The 17421-nt window shown below is 44.2% G+C and overlaps 1 protein-coding gene across 7 annotated transcripts in view; it reads left to right on the forward strand.

The window, feature by feature from the left end:
- Positions 1-17421, forward strand: part of ANO5 (anoctamin 5) — a 652338-nt gene that overhangs the window by 520873 nt on the left and 114044 nt on the right. For all 7 annotated transcript variants that reach the window (XM_069623486.1, XM_069623488.1, XM_069623491.1 and 4 more), the window contains one exon: positions 10417-10586. In XM_069623486.1, coding sequence (XP_069479587.1) covers positions 10417-10586 — 170 coding nt within the window. The remainder of the gene's footprint in view (positions 1-10416; positions 10587-17421) is intronic.

The following is a 17421-nucleotide window of genomic DNA, read 5'->3' on the forward strand; positions in this document are numbered from 1 at the left end:
ACTATCTGATACGGCGTCTGCTGGTTCTCCAAAATTCTGCTGCCCGTCCTGCCTCCGGTACTCCCTATCAGGAGCATATCTCACCAGTTCTTAATGCCCTTCACTGGCTGCCAGTGGCTAGGCGTGTTCATTTTAAATCTTTTTGCTTGGTGCACAGGGCCTTTTATGATGCTGGCCCGGAGTACCCACAACAGACATTTCCACCCTATGTTCCTGCCCGCACACTACGCTCTGGGGACTGCTCTTGGCTGTCCCTAGGGTCCATTGTGTGAGAACTGGAGGCTGCTCTTTCTTTGTCAAAGCTGCTATTCTGTGGAATGCTATCCCTGCAGCATTTAGCGCTGCCTCTGGCCACTGAAAATTCAGGAAGGCTCTAAAAACTCTACTTTTTTTAACTTCTTTTCTTCATGATTCTTATGTTTTCAGTCATAGCGCCAGGTTGCCTTTTGGTTCTGTTGCACTGTACTTCAGTACAAAAAACTATAACAACAACTTGCTTTATAAACAGCCAATCGTCATTAAGCCCACTCAACTTCATCTGTACAGGTTCCAGTTGACCATCTTCATAGTCAAGTGCGTGCCAATAGACATTAATTACCATCAGATACATTAGACCCTACGGCAATTTAACATAAAATGTTACATCAAGAAAACATTTAGAATTGGCCAATCTGACACTTTGTGAACAATGGTTCCCTGCTTACAGGCCAGGAGTAAACCCCCCTTTGGTCTACCCTTCTGTCCACTGCTGGCATGTAGACATACATACATTTTAGGCTATAATTTGACACCACCCTGCATCTCACTGCACAAATCATGTGGCCCATCTGTGAAGGTGCGATAGCCTTGCCTTTTGATCTTAGTGATGGATTGAGGGGTGTAAAAGTGTTCTGGTCAGTGGTCTTGATTTGGATGGTGTTTTGGCATGCCAGGGTCTTGGGATGAAAGCAGTGCAAAGCTGTATTTCTCATGCAGAGATCGTTGGGGCAGGAGGGGCTTGCTATCTGTCCAGTGGGATGGTGCTACCAAGAGTCGCTCTGCTCCATTCTCATTACCTTGCAGGGCACATTCTTCCCAGAGCGTGAGGACCTGTAACTTATAAGACAATGGATGGTTTTATGGGTCTCTGAACCCTGGCCAGGGCGGGAGTGATGTCTGTGGGGATCTGATAGTAACAAACATGCTGTTTACAGCGCTTGGGCCTCAGTTCCAAAATGGCTGTCACTAACTAAGATGGCATTCACACTCTTATCTACTATATAGCCTCTAATGCATGCACTAACATGATTGTGCACCCTCACTGCATGCAACCCCACCCCCCCCTGCTCCCTGGATGTCCTCTCTAGCACTTTTTTCTCACTCGGTATCGCCTAGGGGGACTGGGGTGGGAACACCCTCTCTCCTTCCTGACACTGTAAAGACCTGCTTTCTCTGCTGGTGTCTGATTGTTTAACTTGGTCTGGCACGTCTCCCAAAAATGGCTTGACCGTTCTATACCTCCATGTTTCACAGCCACCATTCCAGCTCTGTCCTCCCCTCCTGATCTCGGGGAATCATCTGATGATACTTCAGGCCCTGCTGTAGATGTCTGTTTTTTTAGTCTCTGCAGGGCTCTGTAACACAACGTTCCTGGAAATATGGCTTGAATGAGGACGTTAACAATCCCACGATCCACGCTATTTTTAACTGAGATATTTGTGTTCTCGTGAGACACACTCTGTTCTCTTTCTTGATGTCCCTTATTGTCTTTGCTGGAAGCTTCAGGGTCGCTTTTTTGGTGTCTACCATGAATTCTCTGAAGTCCATCCTTTTGTTGGGCATCAAGGCTGATTTCTCCTGATTGATCAGAAATCTGAGGGATACTAGAAGTTTACTGCGCTAGATCTTCAGTTGTCCGCTTAAATCAGAATATTGTCTAGGTTAACTATCATCCTGATACCTCTCTCCCTGATTGCTGCTGTCACAGGTCTCATTGGCGCCAAGGACAGCCCGAATGGCAGTGTCTTGAACTGACAAATCTGCTCTCCATATCTGAAGCTGAGCCATGACTTGTGATTCTGTGCTACCGGAATTGTAAGAAATTGTAAGAAATGTTTCCTTCACGCCTACGGGCCAACCAATCATCTTTCCTCAGAATGAGTCTCAGAAGGTGAATGCCCTCCATCTTTGAAGTGTCTGTAAACTATCCACCCACTCATTTCCATTGTTTATCACAGGCCTGACCTTGTTCTTTCTGTGGACTAGCAACATATTGCTGATGAAGGTCACAGCCCCCAAGTCGCTTCGCTCAATAGTATTCTTCGTGCGCAGTTGTCGCAACACACTTTCCAATTGCTTGCATTCCCTTATGGATGTATGAATGTAGGGAGGTGGTGCAAGCTTGTATGGGCATCTCTATAAATTCTAGGTGAAAGCCTGTTGCTCTCTGCAGTATCCAAGCATTGCTTGATAGCTTGTGCCACTTATGTATGCACTGTCCTGCCCCTCCCGCCCCCCCAACTACAGGATAGGACCTGGGATACTTCTCACCTGGCTGTGCTCCCTGGAATCTGCTGTAACCTCTACCTCTGCTGCCTGTTGCATTTCTCCCTCTTGCTGGGAAAAATTAATCTTGCTGCTGTGACTCCCAGTATTGGGCTTTGGTGCCCTAAGGTTTTCTGTACGAGGCGTAATGAAAGACTGGACGGCGTTTGTCCCGGCAAAATCCCTACTGTTGTGCTTTCTCAAGGGCTGTATTTGTCCTGACAAACTTGCTCATTTCTTTGGCAAATGCTTGTCTGAACAGGAGTCCCTGTGCTGTGTCCCCTGCTCCATAAGACGCTAGGTCTCCTCTTTCAAAATTAATCTTGAGGAGGAGGTTCCTCCATCTCTCAGAGGACAAGACACAGTTTATATACAAATTGCCCTCTGTGCCCAGCTGGCTAGCATGTCTGGATCTACCGGTTCACTGGTATCCCTAGCTCTTTCGGCCTGGTCCACAATCTTGGCAATTGTGCCAGTCTGGTCCAAAATCCTCTCCTGCCAGCTTCTCCATGATCCGTTCATTCCCTTATGCTACCCTTTTGACACTTTTGTGATGTGTTATCATCTGCAGGTCCATCTCAGTTGTTTCGGCTACTTACCAGACAGCTCCGATAGGGGGCAATCGGATTGCATACATGATCTAGTATCCTTCTCCAGAGGTTTCCTTAGCCTCTGATCCATGTACAAGGCAACTGTAGGTGGAGGTTGACAGTCTGTGGACTTCAGATGCCTAATACTGTCTGGGTAAAAAATATCGGACACCTCTGTGTTTTGTTCAATAGGTCTTTCTTAATTTTCTTTCTACACTGCATCAGTTCATCTTCCTCTGTTACGCTAGGTTCATACTGTGTCGGTGCGATGTCGGTGCCTTTTGTTGTCATTGGTATCACCCATATTATCCCCTGTGGTGGAGGTAGGAGGCCTGGCACAGCTGGCTTCTTAAGGAGCTCTTCTATCAGCTTTCTGAATGTCGGCAATGTCTGGGACTTGTTTACTGCCCTGAGGCCCGGCTTCAGCCCCCCCACCCCCCGAGCCAGCCCCTGGCCTCCCCTAGAAAGGAGGCCATGTCAGTGGTGTTATACATCAATAGTAACCAAAGGAGTGGGGGGGTGGATGTCACTCTAAACATTCATCAGCAACCTCAGAGACATCATTCTGAGAGGCTGAACTGCAGGAGGCCCGTCCAGGATTTGTTTTCTTGCCCTAGCCAATGATTTATTCCCCACAGCCATGAAAGCAGAAATGACCAGGGAGATGGAGGGCCATTAACACCTCTAAGTCAGGTAGCACACTTATTCAAACAGGCTGCCTACAACTATTTTCTCAAAACTAAAATCACAATTTTGGTTTCTGTAATTTAAAGTATGTTTACTTTTTGTGGGAATATAGTGTTTTTTCACATCGGGCTTAATAAAATGATTAATTATATCAAACAATATAAATGACACGTAAAGTTACTTGAACACAGATTTCTGCAGAAGGTGCGTCATCTGACTGGTGGCCCTTACAAATTACATTCAATGTATATATTCTGCCGAATTAACTACTTGAATACTAGTGAAAAGATAAAGTTGGTAGTAACGCAACTTTAATTCTGGAGGGGAGAGTGTAGTAAAATCAAAAAGTGATAGATGCAAGGCTTTGCATTAAATATTACCACTACCGTTGCTCTGCACAACATCCCGTGCCATAATTCTGTAGTATGTCTGTGCCATTAGAGAAGGGGACAATCCATTAGCAAATGACTTTTGGTGCTGCCACCATAGGTGCAGTTCAATCTCAATTGCTAGGCTGTGTTCCATCTGCACTGGAACACAAGTAACCACATGGATTTTTAGGCCCTTTGGTCCAGCATTTTGGGACGGACTTCTGATATTCGTGACAGGGACAAGACTGATATGCTAACATGTTCTGGAATGCTGGCCAGAGCAATGACGGTGGTTCTAATTGATTCAGAGACTTTTTACCCATTAGGTACAACCAGTACACATGCAGTGGAACACAGATAGGATGGCGATAAAATGTGAGGAGAGCACACATCCTATGTATGTCTGGTAATTTACCCACCTAATGACTAGAAATTGCTAGGTTAATGCCTCACCACCAAAAACTAACCTTTTTAGAACTCTATGAGCAAGCTCTATCACAAACTAACACCAAATGTGTTGCTATATAGGGCCTGCCAGTGTTATATCTAAGCATTCTTTTGAGTGTTTAATTACTTAATTGCCTCTGTAAATGAGCTCCTGGTATAGTCAAATTCTCTTAATGTGTGTCTTCAGCCAGTTTATTTTATAAGCAATATATTTATCAATGCCTCTGTGACTTGCACTGATGTCCTGTCTTAAACAAGCAATCACATTCCATCAGTTTTGGCTTGTATATAGGTATTAGCAAAAGTTTGCCAGGCAATGCCATCAGATGCCTAGTCACTGGCACCATTTTACAGCTGTTGCCACCTTATGGCCAGGTGGTACCCTTATGTGGTACCCTTATGACAGTGCCTGGGTAATGCCTATCCATGCCTAATCAAAAGCCCAAGCTGTTGGCTTTGCCAATGCATGTTGACTTCTGTGTGTCTCCCTAAGTGAATTTGTATATGCCCAGATGTGGGTGTCTTACTTGCTACGCCTAGGGAATAAAGCTGCACCTCACAGAGCTGGTCCAACAAGGCCCTACCTGAAAATGATAAAGCTAGGTTGGCAAGTATTGACCAGTTTCAGATTTTCTCATGCTTACTTACCAGTGGGGTTCCAACTTAAATAGAATTTATCTTTGTTTGGAAGCCTAGTCTGCTCTGTCAGAACGTTTCCTAATTCAAACTGATAGGTACTGACTTGATAACCTCATTCTGTTTGAGTAATTTTACAGTGTTTGCATGCAAACAGAATGCCATACATGTTGCGGGATTTGTTTGGAAAGTATGATGAAAATCCTGGCTGTTGGTGGTTTAGACAGTGCCGAAAATGAAACCTGAACACCCGTAAAAATAACAAAATAAATCACTTTTTCTATAAAGTTGAGGGCAAAGTATAAAAAGATATACATCGTTTATAGCTAAAAGGCAGTATTTCAATATTTTCTAAAGTGCAATCAGAGGTGGATTTAACATTTGGACAAGGGACAAATGGCAATGCCCCTCCCTGTTCTACCCTCAAATGCAAACAGCAGGGCTGATCAGGCCCTACCATTGAGATTGTATCGCTTTAAAGTGTCTCAGAGGCAGATTATTTACACAGGAAGTGCTATGACAACTATGCTGATGATACTCCGTGTCTTTTACCTTAATCAGGTGACGGCTCCAAAGACATTGAGGTCATTAATACCACATACAACCAAATTCAGCTCTGGATGCTGCATAATGGCCTAGCCCTGTATAACTCAAAAACTGAGATTATCCTGGGCACCGGCCCCAAGTGGTGCCAGCTTGATCAGTCCTATTATTTCTTTCAAATAGCAGACTGTCTGCTTCCCACTTTGATAAAAGTAAAAACCTTGGGAGTCACTATTGACCAAGAGCTCTCAATGAGGTCCCATGTCAGCGGCCTAGTGACTCACTCAACATACTACATTACACTTTTGGCACAAATCGGACCATTCCTTGAGGCCTGTAGTTGTGCCACCCTATCCAGGGCAATCATTGGGAGCCGCCCGGATGTCTGTGGCAGCAGTCTACTTGGGGTAGGCAAAGGAGAACTAAATTGTCTGCAAGTTGTCCAGAACAACGCAGTAAGGGTCATTTTGGGTACGCGTAAAAAAGATCAGATATCAACAGCACGCAGAGCATTACATTGGCTCCCCGTCACAAAGATAATCAAGTTTTGTACCCTTTGCATTGCACATGCTTGCATGTATGGAATAAGCCGTTCTTATATGGCATCACAATTGAAGTGGCTATCTAGCAGGCGTAATCTAAGATCCAATAACACAGGGTTGCTTTTCACTCCAAAGGCCAAACTGGTAAAGGTGCAAAATGGATGCTTCGCAGCCACAATTACTCATTTGTGGAATACTCTTCCGCCGGATTTGAGGCTGTGTGCCAGTCTTCCCAGGTTCAAACGTGTCTTAAAAACCTTTCTTTTCGAGTAAATGGATCCTTGCCTACACTAGTTCCTCTCGGGTTTCTCCTTAGGCCTCTGTGAGCTTTGTTTTTTATTGTATTTGTCAGTGCTCTCATACCTCCAGGCCACTGTACTAGTGCTTTAGAAATAAATTAAAGAAAAGGTAAAAAGGCAGTGACCATTGCTGTGGCACATAAAAAATGTTATATAGGATTTTAAGAAGCTGTTAAGTGTGATTGTTGGGTGATTTAGTAATTAAGGGGATAAAGAACAAGCCTTGTGAAACAATAACCTTGTCATGCATTTCATTTCACTTTGTGTCTGTATGAGATTTTTAGTAAGTTAATTGCTATGCTGGAGCTTGTAGGCTCCATTCAGGATGGGGAAAATAAAGCTACAGTCATAGGGGTTATTTTTCCGGTCAGCGGAGTGGATGAAATAGCGCTAAATGCATTTTGCTCCAGTTTTTATGAGCTGTAGGATTTTGTATGATTTGACAGGCGAAGTCCCCCTGCCAAAGCCCATTGGTATTCCACCAGCATATATTTTTACTTTGGCGGAAAACCAATGGATTCCTATGGGATCTACCTGACATTTACACCTGGTAAAAGCGGACAGAGTCAAAAGAAATCCATTGTGGATGGCTCCCACAATCATTAATTGTGGAAGTGATTACACTTTTTCAGACACGTAGTGATAAAGTAAAGAGCAAAGGTGTTTTTCGCCTGTGTTTTACTCTTTACTTTTCCAGTACTTGGTGGAAACAATAAACATTAATGAATGGCCCATTTTGCAAACAGTGCAATCAGGAGAATTCTGCTCCATGCAGTTTAGGATTCAAAACAAATTGCCTCACCTTGCTGTTTTCATCAACATGTTGCTACAATGATGAATACATTGTCAGGTTGGTTTATCATGTGATTTGTGCATTTTAAAAGTAATTTGTATAAAATAGAGTATTATTTTAGGTATTCAAAGCCAAACTTCAACACCTATTTGTACCTACTTGGGCTCAGAAGATGTGTAGTATCTAAATGTCAGGCTAGTCTGAAATTATGGCTTTACAACCTAACGAAAGTGGGTGATCCTGAGGATTTTTTTTGATTTCACTATGCCTTGCCTGTTAAAATTAGGTGCCCCTAATAGATGCGCAGCACAGTCATTAGGACACACACATCTAACTTTGAAAATATCCGGGTCACATTTATAGAGCAAAATGGTGTCATTCAATACCACATCAAGCAGAGTCATCATGGACAATTGCATATTATAACCAGTTTGTAAACAGTATGCATCAGACAATGATGTACAGGGGCATGGCAGGGGAGCAAGGCCCTCTCCTTCATGCCACGCCCCACCAGGAGCGATACCAGGAGGCCGGAAACCCCTCAACCAGCACTGTCTGCCTCCTGATGCCGCCCTAATAGGCCTAGAACTGCCTTGCACTCTCAACTCAAATAAAATGTGCTCCAAAAATGCAACGAAAAATGACATTTTGTGTTTAAAATGTAATTGTGGACATGAACCATTGATGGGAGACATTCAGAATTGGACTACTGTAGGGGTTCAGTTGGAAAGACGGGGGGGGTTGTGGACTGGGTGGGTGAAGGGCGGATTATATACATGTGTATGTTTATTGGAGAATGTGTTTGTGCTCTAAATGTTGTTAAGATCAACACGATTACCTGTATTGATTGGGTATGGTATGTTCTGTTCCTCAAATGAGAAAGTTTGAAAAAAATGTAGTATAGGAAACACAATCTTCTATTCCTTGCTTCAGTATTCTGTGGTGTGGGGCGGAGGGCTATCTTTCACGAGATGGAGGGAGCACACGCTATCTCCTCCATGGCCTGCTGGGAGTAGGCACAGTTGTTGGGCAGAAACCATCTGAGATGGTACAAAGACTGGGGGCCTCACTGCTCAGCCCCCTCAGAGGAAGAGGAGGAGGCATCATCCTCAATTCTCCCAAGCCAGGCCAGGAAAGGCTTGCTGGTGTGATTAGGCGGGGGGGGGGAGGTAAATGGGAACAGAGGTTAGGGCTGCTGAAGGAAGGGGACTGGACGGTGAAAGGTGAAGGGGTATCAGATATAACAGAAAGGGGAGACCAGGTGGCAGGGGAAGACGGGTAGATTGATGTTGCAAAACTATTTGCTTTGCTTCTCTTTTGTATTGTACTGGTTTTTTTATAGAGGGGTGCAAATGTATTTTTGCAGATCTGGGAAAAATATTTGCTGGATCATGGATCTGGGAAATCTGGATCCACACCAGCACTTTGATTAGGGTACTCCTAGACCCACACCCAATGGACTGAGCCCCCTGTTCACAACCCTGGTCCACCCAGATGACAATTCCTGGAACCGGGCCTGACTGCCCTTGGTATCATGACCCAGGGGAGTTAGAGTGTTTCCTCTTCTGGGTCTTACTACTCCTTTGTTTGTCCACTTGAAGTGACAGTAGCAGCCGTTTGGTTTATGTTGCTACTCTGGGTGCCATTGCTACCTTTCCCAATAAGGGTTTCCAGAATGTTCAATCTCTCTTGAAGGGGTCTAATCACTTGCACCGCGGCTTCAAGTGATGAGTCCCTCAGCACCTTTTTGAAACTGGGCACAAGGTCGCTCTCCACCTCTGTGTCTGTGCTCTGCTGGCTCGCCTCACTCCACGTATGATCTTCCATATCTGGTGGCTGTGTTAGTGCAAAGTACCGTAAGTGTAGCGGGCTGGTGTGCTGTCTTGTGCCAATGCCTGACCTGGAGGCTGTGTGGCATGGCTGCAGAGACTGTACTGGCCTTAAATAATTATTATCTGTATATTCGTTTGTGGCAGAGAGATAACTGATCCTTGCTCTCTTCTAACCGCTAGGTTTGTGTGCCCCTAATCTGTGATTTCAGTGTCTCCAAGTCTTGCGTGTCTGTGTGCAGCAAATATTTTTACCGAGGTCTCGGAACTGATCTCTGGTGCGACCGCTGGTAGCTATGGTGTCTTTTCCGAGTCCCAGGCGGGTGCTCAGTGCTTCGTCCGTAACTCATGTCCGTTACGGACGGGAGTCCTGACACATTCGGGAAGATGAGCAGGCACCCGGGTGCACGAGTACAGGGACTGCTTGTGTTCTCGGAAACCCGCGCGTTGTCGCATTTATGTAAATAATCATATACAATGAGAATAAGCATGCACGATACAGACATCAGAAGTGACATGCGCCCGTTAACCTCCCATGAGGATAAATAAACATTTGCCATGCAATACAGTATATATAGAAAAGATTAGAATCCTCTGCAAGTTAAAATGAACTTATCTGTCTGAAGAGCCGGAAGGGACCTTGACCGGAAGTGAGAAAGTAGGCCCGGGAAAGAGGTCTAGCAAAGGACTACAAAGTTGAAAGGGACTAACAGGGACTTGAAGTTCCCTAATGTTATTATTTTTTAAAGGGAGAAAGTTAAAGGATGTAAAACTGCTGAAGAGTAAAAGTAAAGAAGTTTAAGCAATGCTTGCCTCCGGTCTTGACATAGAATGTCTGTCAAACCCATGCAAAAAGCATGTATTAAAGAGACACCTTTATCTACATTTTCCACGTTTTTCTACATTTGCTACATGTTTTTAAATGTGGTAAAACGGCTTCTGTTACAGAGTAAAATGTTTTGAAATGTTCCTGTTGAACATGATTTAAGCGGCATGAATTTGTACATAAATAAAATGGCATCCTAAACGTTAATGTTTGTGGAAGTAAGAGCACGTCATAAATTGTTGTATGCCTTTGTTTTGAGTGTATGTTACATTGCTCTTAAACTTTGGTTTTCCTTGTTCGTGAAGTAAAAATATCATTTTCTTTTCACAGAAATTCCACGAACTCACCTGGAGTACGAGAACAGACTTACCATGAAAATGTTCTTATTTCAGTTTGTAAACTACTACTCCTCCTGTTTCTATGTAGCTTTCTTTAAAGGAAAGTTTGCTGGCTATCCTGGGGACTACACCTACCTTTTCAGTCAGTGGCGAAATGAAGAGGTAATGTACTATCGGTGTTAGTCCGTTTCATTGTGCAATATGAATCCCTTTGGTGTTGCATTTTCAACTTATCCTACTGTCCTTGTCAAATGCATAGATCTGTATGGAAATGATCCAGGCAGCAGATGGGGATACTTAGGAAGCAACAGCATGCTCAGTGAAATGCATAGCAGGTAGTTGGCATTCTGAGGACATTGCACTACCCAACACCACTCGTACAGCCCAAAATACAAGACATTCATTTTTGAAGCTATGCCTAGCAGAAGGATGTGGATCAGAGGATTAATTTCACAATTTCTTGAACTTTTTTTTAATGAAAAACATCTTGATTGTAGCTCCTTTCTCTTCACTTTAACAAAGTTATCCTGACAAGCAGGTGTTAGGCAGAATTGTATGCAGTACCCTCTGGGACCACCACACACAATTAGGACTACAGGTGTAAGCAAAACCAACCTTTGGTATAAGTCTGTACTACACCGTTTTTGGTAGCAGGGCTGAGCAGTCAGGCTTATCTCAAGAGGGAATGTGAGCAGTAATGATGTTACACAGAGGTCTACAATCACAAGTATTAAAATAAAGTTACTCTCAAGGTTTCTTGGTGAAACACTTATTAATTTCACAGTCAGTTATACAACATTCACTAGAAGGTGGCAACTAAATATTATACACAAATATACTTCAGTACTAAGCTACATGTTTCAGAGGCATTTAGATTACTTTGAAGTAGGAGCAAAATGGCATTCAGAACACTTTGAAGTAGGAACAAAAAGGCATAGGTTATTAGAATATCATAAAGAAAGTTCACAAGTATTCTTAGACAGTGCAGATACTTTGAGTTCACCAGAAGAATCAATACAATTCAGTAGGTTAAGCCAAAGTCAATGGGCTAAAGTCTTGGATAGGATAAAACGGCTCTGGCAAGTAAAACGGTAAAGTCTCTGTAAAAGTTCTCAGAACTAGTTTGCGAAATGAAGAATCATATGCTGGGTCACAAGCTGAGCAGGCCTGAAAGTTGCAAAAGTTTCACACACTTTCGTAGTGGGAGGTAAGTTCTCTCAATCTGGTTTGTACAGTACCTCACAATGAAGAAAAAGATGCAGCTGAACACTTCTGTTCCTGGCATTTCCTGCAGATCTCGCTGTTCGTGAGCCTCAGTCGTGGGGACAAGAGGGAGGACGTTGGGGGACTCCTGTACTGGAACTCGTCAAAAAGCTGGCAAATCTTCAATTCTGGTAGCTGTAGACAAGCACACAAACAGGTGTGCCTCTCCCTGGTTATTTGGTTTCCTGCAGCACTCTGTGGACGCTACAACCAGCTCCGAGAATGGTATCCAGGTGGCTTACGAGTTGAATGGTCCCACCAACTCAAAGGGAGACATCATCCTTGGAGGGGCTTCTCTGTCGAGGTGAACTTGGAGATTCGGACCTGCAGCAGGGGTTCACCGGGCAAATCAACGGTCCAGGAATTGCAGCAGCCATCCTCTTCCAGCTCGTCTTTGGTTCTTTTGTTCTAGTGGTGGACTCTGCCTTCCAAGTCAAGATACTCGCCTTTTATTCAGTTCTCTCCCATTCATTCCAGCCTAGTTCTCACTAACCCAGCAGGGTGGCTGTCCTTGCAGCCAATCACGCAAGAGTGCATTTGGGTCCCATAGGGAGACTAAGAACAGGGAGTTTCAGACACCTCCCTCACTTCCTGCCCACCCCAGACACTCAGGCGCTAGAGGCGGTCTTCAGTCCTGAAGCCCGCCAAAGGCATAGGAACAAAGGGACCAAACCTAAACAAACTCTAGAAGGACCTTTCCAAAAAGAAATGGTGAAAAAAAGACTGGGATCTGTTTTTACAGAGGGTGCTCAGACGGCATCTTGAAAAATATGGCACCATTTTCATTACTGGTGTTTGCGGTCGTGAAAAATCATAGTAGTTCATTGTAAAACCACTGCCACAAGCCATTTCGATAGGAAAGGGTAGTATTTGACTGCTACATGAGTATTTAGACACAAGGGATACTAAGTAACCCCTCCAGCACTCTATTGTAAGATAGGGTGTGATGGGTCTAGGAATTTAAAAAGACTAGTGAAGTCAATTTAACTTCACTTTCTCTGGGAAACAGTAGTTTATCCCAGAGAAGTTATTTAAACCTTTGGACAGCCTGGAAGTTTCCCTGTGTCACTGCACTGAGGGTGCTGTGTGACACAAATGAACAGATGCCTATGAAGTTGGTTAGACTCCATGATCAAAAGAAACAAACACAGGAAACGCATTGAAATGAAAAGTTCAAAGTCCCAAAGTTTATCAAAAGAGCTGTAGGGTTCTAAGGTAGAGGGAGTTAGCACATTTTTGCGAATTCCCCCTAACACCATGATTTCTCAAAGAAAATCCCAGGACTGAAAAGGTGTTGTCGTGGTGGCACTAAGTTACCTGGTCATGCCTGGGGTTTTGAAACTCAAACTGACCACGTTTATTTTAAGGTTCTTGAAAGGAGAACTTGCACTCTGTTGATTATCTAACAGGATCCTGTTTGATTCGCTGGTGGCCAGTAATGTTGCCCAAACCTTCATGTGTGTTGGGGCATACTAGGTTCTGTTATATGGGCCAATACGAGTCACCAAAACTCGTGGTGAGAATTGGTGTGCTATGGTAGATTAGGGCCCCGGTATGAAAGACCAGATCTTTTATGTGCTCTTTGTGTTTTCTGTTGGTCTGTAAGAGCAGAAGAGTAATCAGTATGTCAGTTTATTAGCATGTAGTGTAGTGTGATCTTGAGGAGGGTGGCCGAAACACTATGCACGACACCCTCACATAACATATGTATCCTGCCTGCCGCATATGGGTCCAGCAGTTACTGTGTTTACCCCATTTGTTTCCCCTACATTCCCTTTAACCCCCCCCCAAAAACCTAACAGTGGCTGCGAACTCTCAAGTGGTTAACAACCACTGAACAGGTTATCAGGCCTTGTTCTGTCAAGAGAGGGGCGCCCGCTACCTTTGCAAACTAACTTTCATATTCTCACTTGTTTGTGAGACCTACAATATCTTCCTGTTTGTGTGAACCAGAGTATCATTCCTGTTTTATCAATCTTCCTTTGTGTGCTTGATAACCCAATGTGAATCCTTTCATTTGTCCTAGCCAGTCATGTTGTGGTTATTCTCTAGTATTAGACCTTCCTAAAATGAGGGTTGAAATCCTGAATCAGGAGAAGGATTTTGAGGAGGTAGATTTCTCATGGAATGAGGATGTTATTGGCTAGATGGATGTCTTGCAGGGAGATGGTGTGCCTCTAGTAGTTGTCGTCTCCAAGTGCCAGATGCTTACAGCCATAGCAGGTGTTGACTGTGGTCAAAATGTCATTGGGGGATGTCTCAGGTTGGGGCTTTGCCATTGCCACAAGGGAAGGAGGATGAGGCGGGGCAGGGATGTCGTAGGGTTTGCCACTGTGACTGTGGGATAGAGGCAGGATTGACCATATAGGGTTTTTACATGCACTGGAGGAGACTACTAATGGGAAGTTAGAGGTTGCTACTGTGGATAGATTCCATTTGCCAGATGTTGTTGTTGTTTCTAGGGAGGACTGAATGGCAATATTTGGCTTGACACAGGATTATGGCTTTGTAATTGTTGCAGATACAATCGACTTGTTCCTGTATAGTAGCTTAATCAGGGCTTATATTTGGCAAAAGACTGGGGTGAGGAAGATTGTGGAAGAGAGATGGTGAAGTGAATTAGTGAGTGATCCGCAATGAAGGCGTTTATAGTGAGAGCAAAGAAGGTTAGGGTGGAAGATGAGAATAGAAGATCAAGATAACGCTCCTAGTGATTGTTGAGGGGTATTCAGTTGACTTGTCGGTTATTAGAGAGAGTGGAGACAAGTCGATGCTGCTGGGCTTTTTTCTCATGTTGGAGAGGTTAAGGTCACCCTTATAATAATAATTTCGCATTTATATAGCACTACGAACCCTCGGGTATCTGAGCGCTGCTTATTACCCACGGTGTGTGGGGCTTATTTATCGACCTCGGAAGGATGAAAGGCTGAGTTTGGCCCTGCCGGGATTTGAACCTGCATCAACAGGCTCTGCACAGATGTCAAAGCAACGCTCTACTCACTGTGCTATCAAACCGCTGGAATTTGGGGCTGGACTTTCTGTGGTGACCATCTCAAAGATCTTGGAAGTTGTTGTTTAGGGGACCTGGTGAGCAGTAGATGAGGCTGTTATGAAGTGGGGTGGGAGAAAAGAGTTGAGCAGATTTGCTTAAAAGAAGTGTAAATGAAGTCAAGAGCAGTCAATTGTGTGTCTTTGCTGATCTTGAGACCGACCTCAACTTAATTTTTTTGCAGAAGAGAGGGATGTGAGAGACGGGAGCAAAGTTGGTGTAATGGCCCATCAGGCTGGCATAGTATGGGGAAGGGCAGAATCCAGGTTTCAATGAAAGCCATTACAGAGAACTGGAAATGTTAATCTAAGTGATTAGTGAGAATCTCATGCATTAATGAGATTTTCATGCAGATGTATTAGGCATAAGAGACCCAGCGTGAGGTCAGTTGGGGCGAGGCACAAGCACAGTAGTGTGATAGCAGAAGGGAGATGGGTAGGTTAGATGAGTGTTTGGATGAGGTGAGCGAGAGGCGGGATCAAAGTGTCTCTTAAAAGGTCAGAAAAGAATGGTTATGGGAACTTTGAGGGAGTTGACTGGTGAGAGGCGATACAGAGAATATGGGAGTGAGAGAGCATGAACAAAGTAACAGTGAAGAGTATGATTGGTGGGAAATGAGCCGAGGTTAAAAATATGTCTTTGATCACCAAAATGTAAGTTTAAAACAAAGCAAGTGGGCAGAAAGCATTCACATATGTATGCATTTATTTATGTATTCAGTCACACAATGGGATGAAGGGGATGGATATGCTGTTGATGAGTACTGTTCCCAAGAGAAGGCCATGTGTGCTCTTGCGCAAAGATCTCGACTTGTGGTAGTTGGGCATCAGCGCGATGCAGGATTGAAGGCCCTATGATCAACCAGGATCTAACGGGGAAAACACCCTTTCAGCAAAGTCACCCTTTACATGATTGTTAGGGAGAATTCTCATAAATGTGCTAATTCCCTTCACCTTAGCACTCCCTTTGTTCCTACGCCTTTGGCAGGCTTCAGGACTGGAGATCGCCTCTTGCGCCCGAGTGTCTGGGGTGGACAGGAAGTGAGGGAGATGCCCGAAACTCCCTATACTTAGTCTCCTAGGAGACCCAAAAGCACTCTGGCATGATTGGCTGTCTGACTGTCCGGCAAGGACAGCCACCCTGCTGGGTGAGTGACAGCTAGGCTGGAATGAATGGGAGAAAACTGTTTAAAAGTTAAGTCTCTTGGCTTGGAAGACAGTCGACCACTGGAACAAAAGAACCAAAGACGAGCTGGAAGCGGACAGCTGCTGCAACTGCAGGTCCGAATCGCCAAGTTCATCTCGACAGACAAGCCTCTTCAAGGACGACTTCTTGCTTTTGAGTTGGTGGGACCAATCAACTCGTAAGCCACCTGGATATTATTCTCGGAGCTGGTTAGGATTAACCAGGGGAAAGGACACCAGCTTGTGTGCTTGAACAGCTACTGGAATCGAAGTTTTGCCACTTTGCCAGCTTTGTGACCAGTCCCCGTGCAGTGCAGGAGTCTCCCAAAGTCCTCCCTCTTGTCCCCACGACTGAGGCTTGGGAACAGCGAGATCTGCAGGAACAAAAGTCTTCAGCTGCATCTTTTTCTTCAATATAAGGTACTGTGAAAACCTGATCGAGAGAATTTACCTCTCACTGTGAAAGTCTGTAAAACTTTGGCAACTTTCAGGCCTGATCAGCTTGTGACCCAGCATATGAACCTTTCTTCTACAACCTACTCCTAAGAACTTTGGCAAAGACTTTACCGTTTAATAACCAGAACTGTTTTTAACCTATACAAGACTCTAGTCCATTGACTTTGGCCTACTTATTGCATTTAACTAACTCCTCTGGCGAACTCAAATTATTTGCACTTTTTCAGGGTTCCTGTAATATTAGTTTTATTAACTTACACCTTTTTGCTCCTACTTTAATGCCATTTTAATACCTTGTACCAATCTCCGTTCCCAGACCTTAATCTGAGTTCACTGAATATGGTAACATCACATGCCTTCCCACTTGTATTTGCAGATATTCATTTATGCATTAAAAATCTAAGTCGATCGAGGGCCATTGGCCCAGATGGCTTGCACAATGGCATGCTTAAGGATCACCCCTACGAGTGGTCCTCCATACTCATCACAATTTTTTCTCACATTTTTGCAAAGGGCAGTATACCGGATTCATGGAAACGTTCTATCATAGTCCCCATATTCAAGAAGGGCAACAGAGCAGACCCTTCAGCATATCGCCCTATTGCCCTCCTTGATTGTCCGGGTAAAATTTTCGCCCGCTTGGTATTGAAACAATTGAATATATGGTTGGATGTGTGCAAGTTGCGTGATCCATTTCAGACTGGATTCTTGCCAGGTCTGGGGACATCTGTCAATGTTCTCACTCTGAACTCAATTATTCACCAAGCTCGCCAGCGAGAGCAGGCATTATATATGGCATTTATAGACTTTCGTATGGCCTTTGATGCCATACCTCGTGAAATATTATTCAAAAAACTTATGGACGGGGGTTGCGCCTGGCACTTATTGAAGTGGATCATTCAACTCCACAGTGGTACATCCATACAAATTAGATTGAACCACGAAGGCCTCCTATCTGAGCCAATAGTTACTGCACGTGGTTTAAAGCAAGGCTGTCTATTGGCATTGGCAATATTTAATTTCTTCATTTCGGACATTAGAGAGG

The sequence above is a fragment of the Ambystoma mexicanum genome, chromosome 11, assembly GCF_040938575.1.
Source record: "Ambystoma mexicanum isolate Mex_15411 chromosome 11, UKY_AmexF1_1, whole genome shotgun sequence".
Lineage (NCBI taxonomy): Eukaryota > Metazoa > Chordata > Amphibia > Caudata > Ambystomatidae > Ambystoma > Ambystoma mexicanum.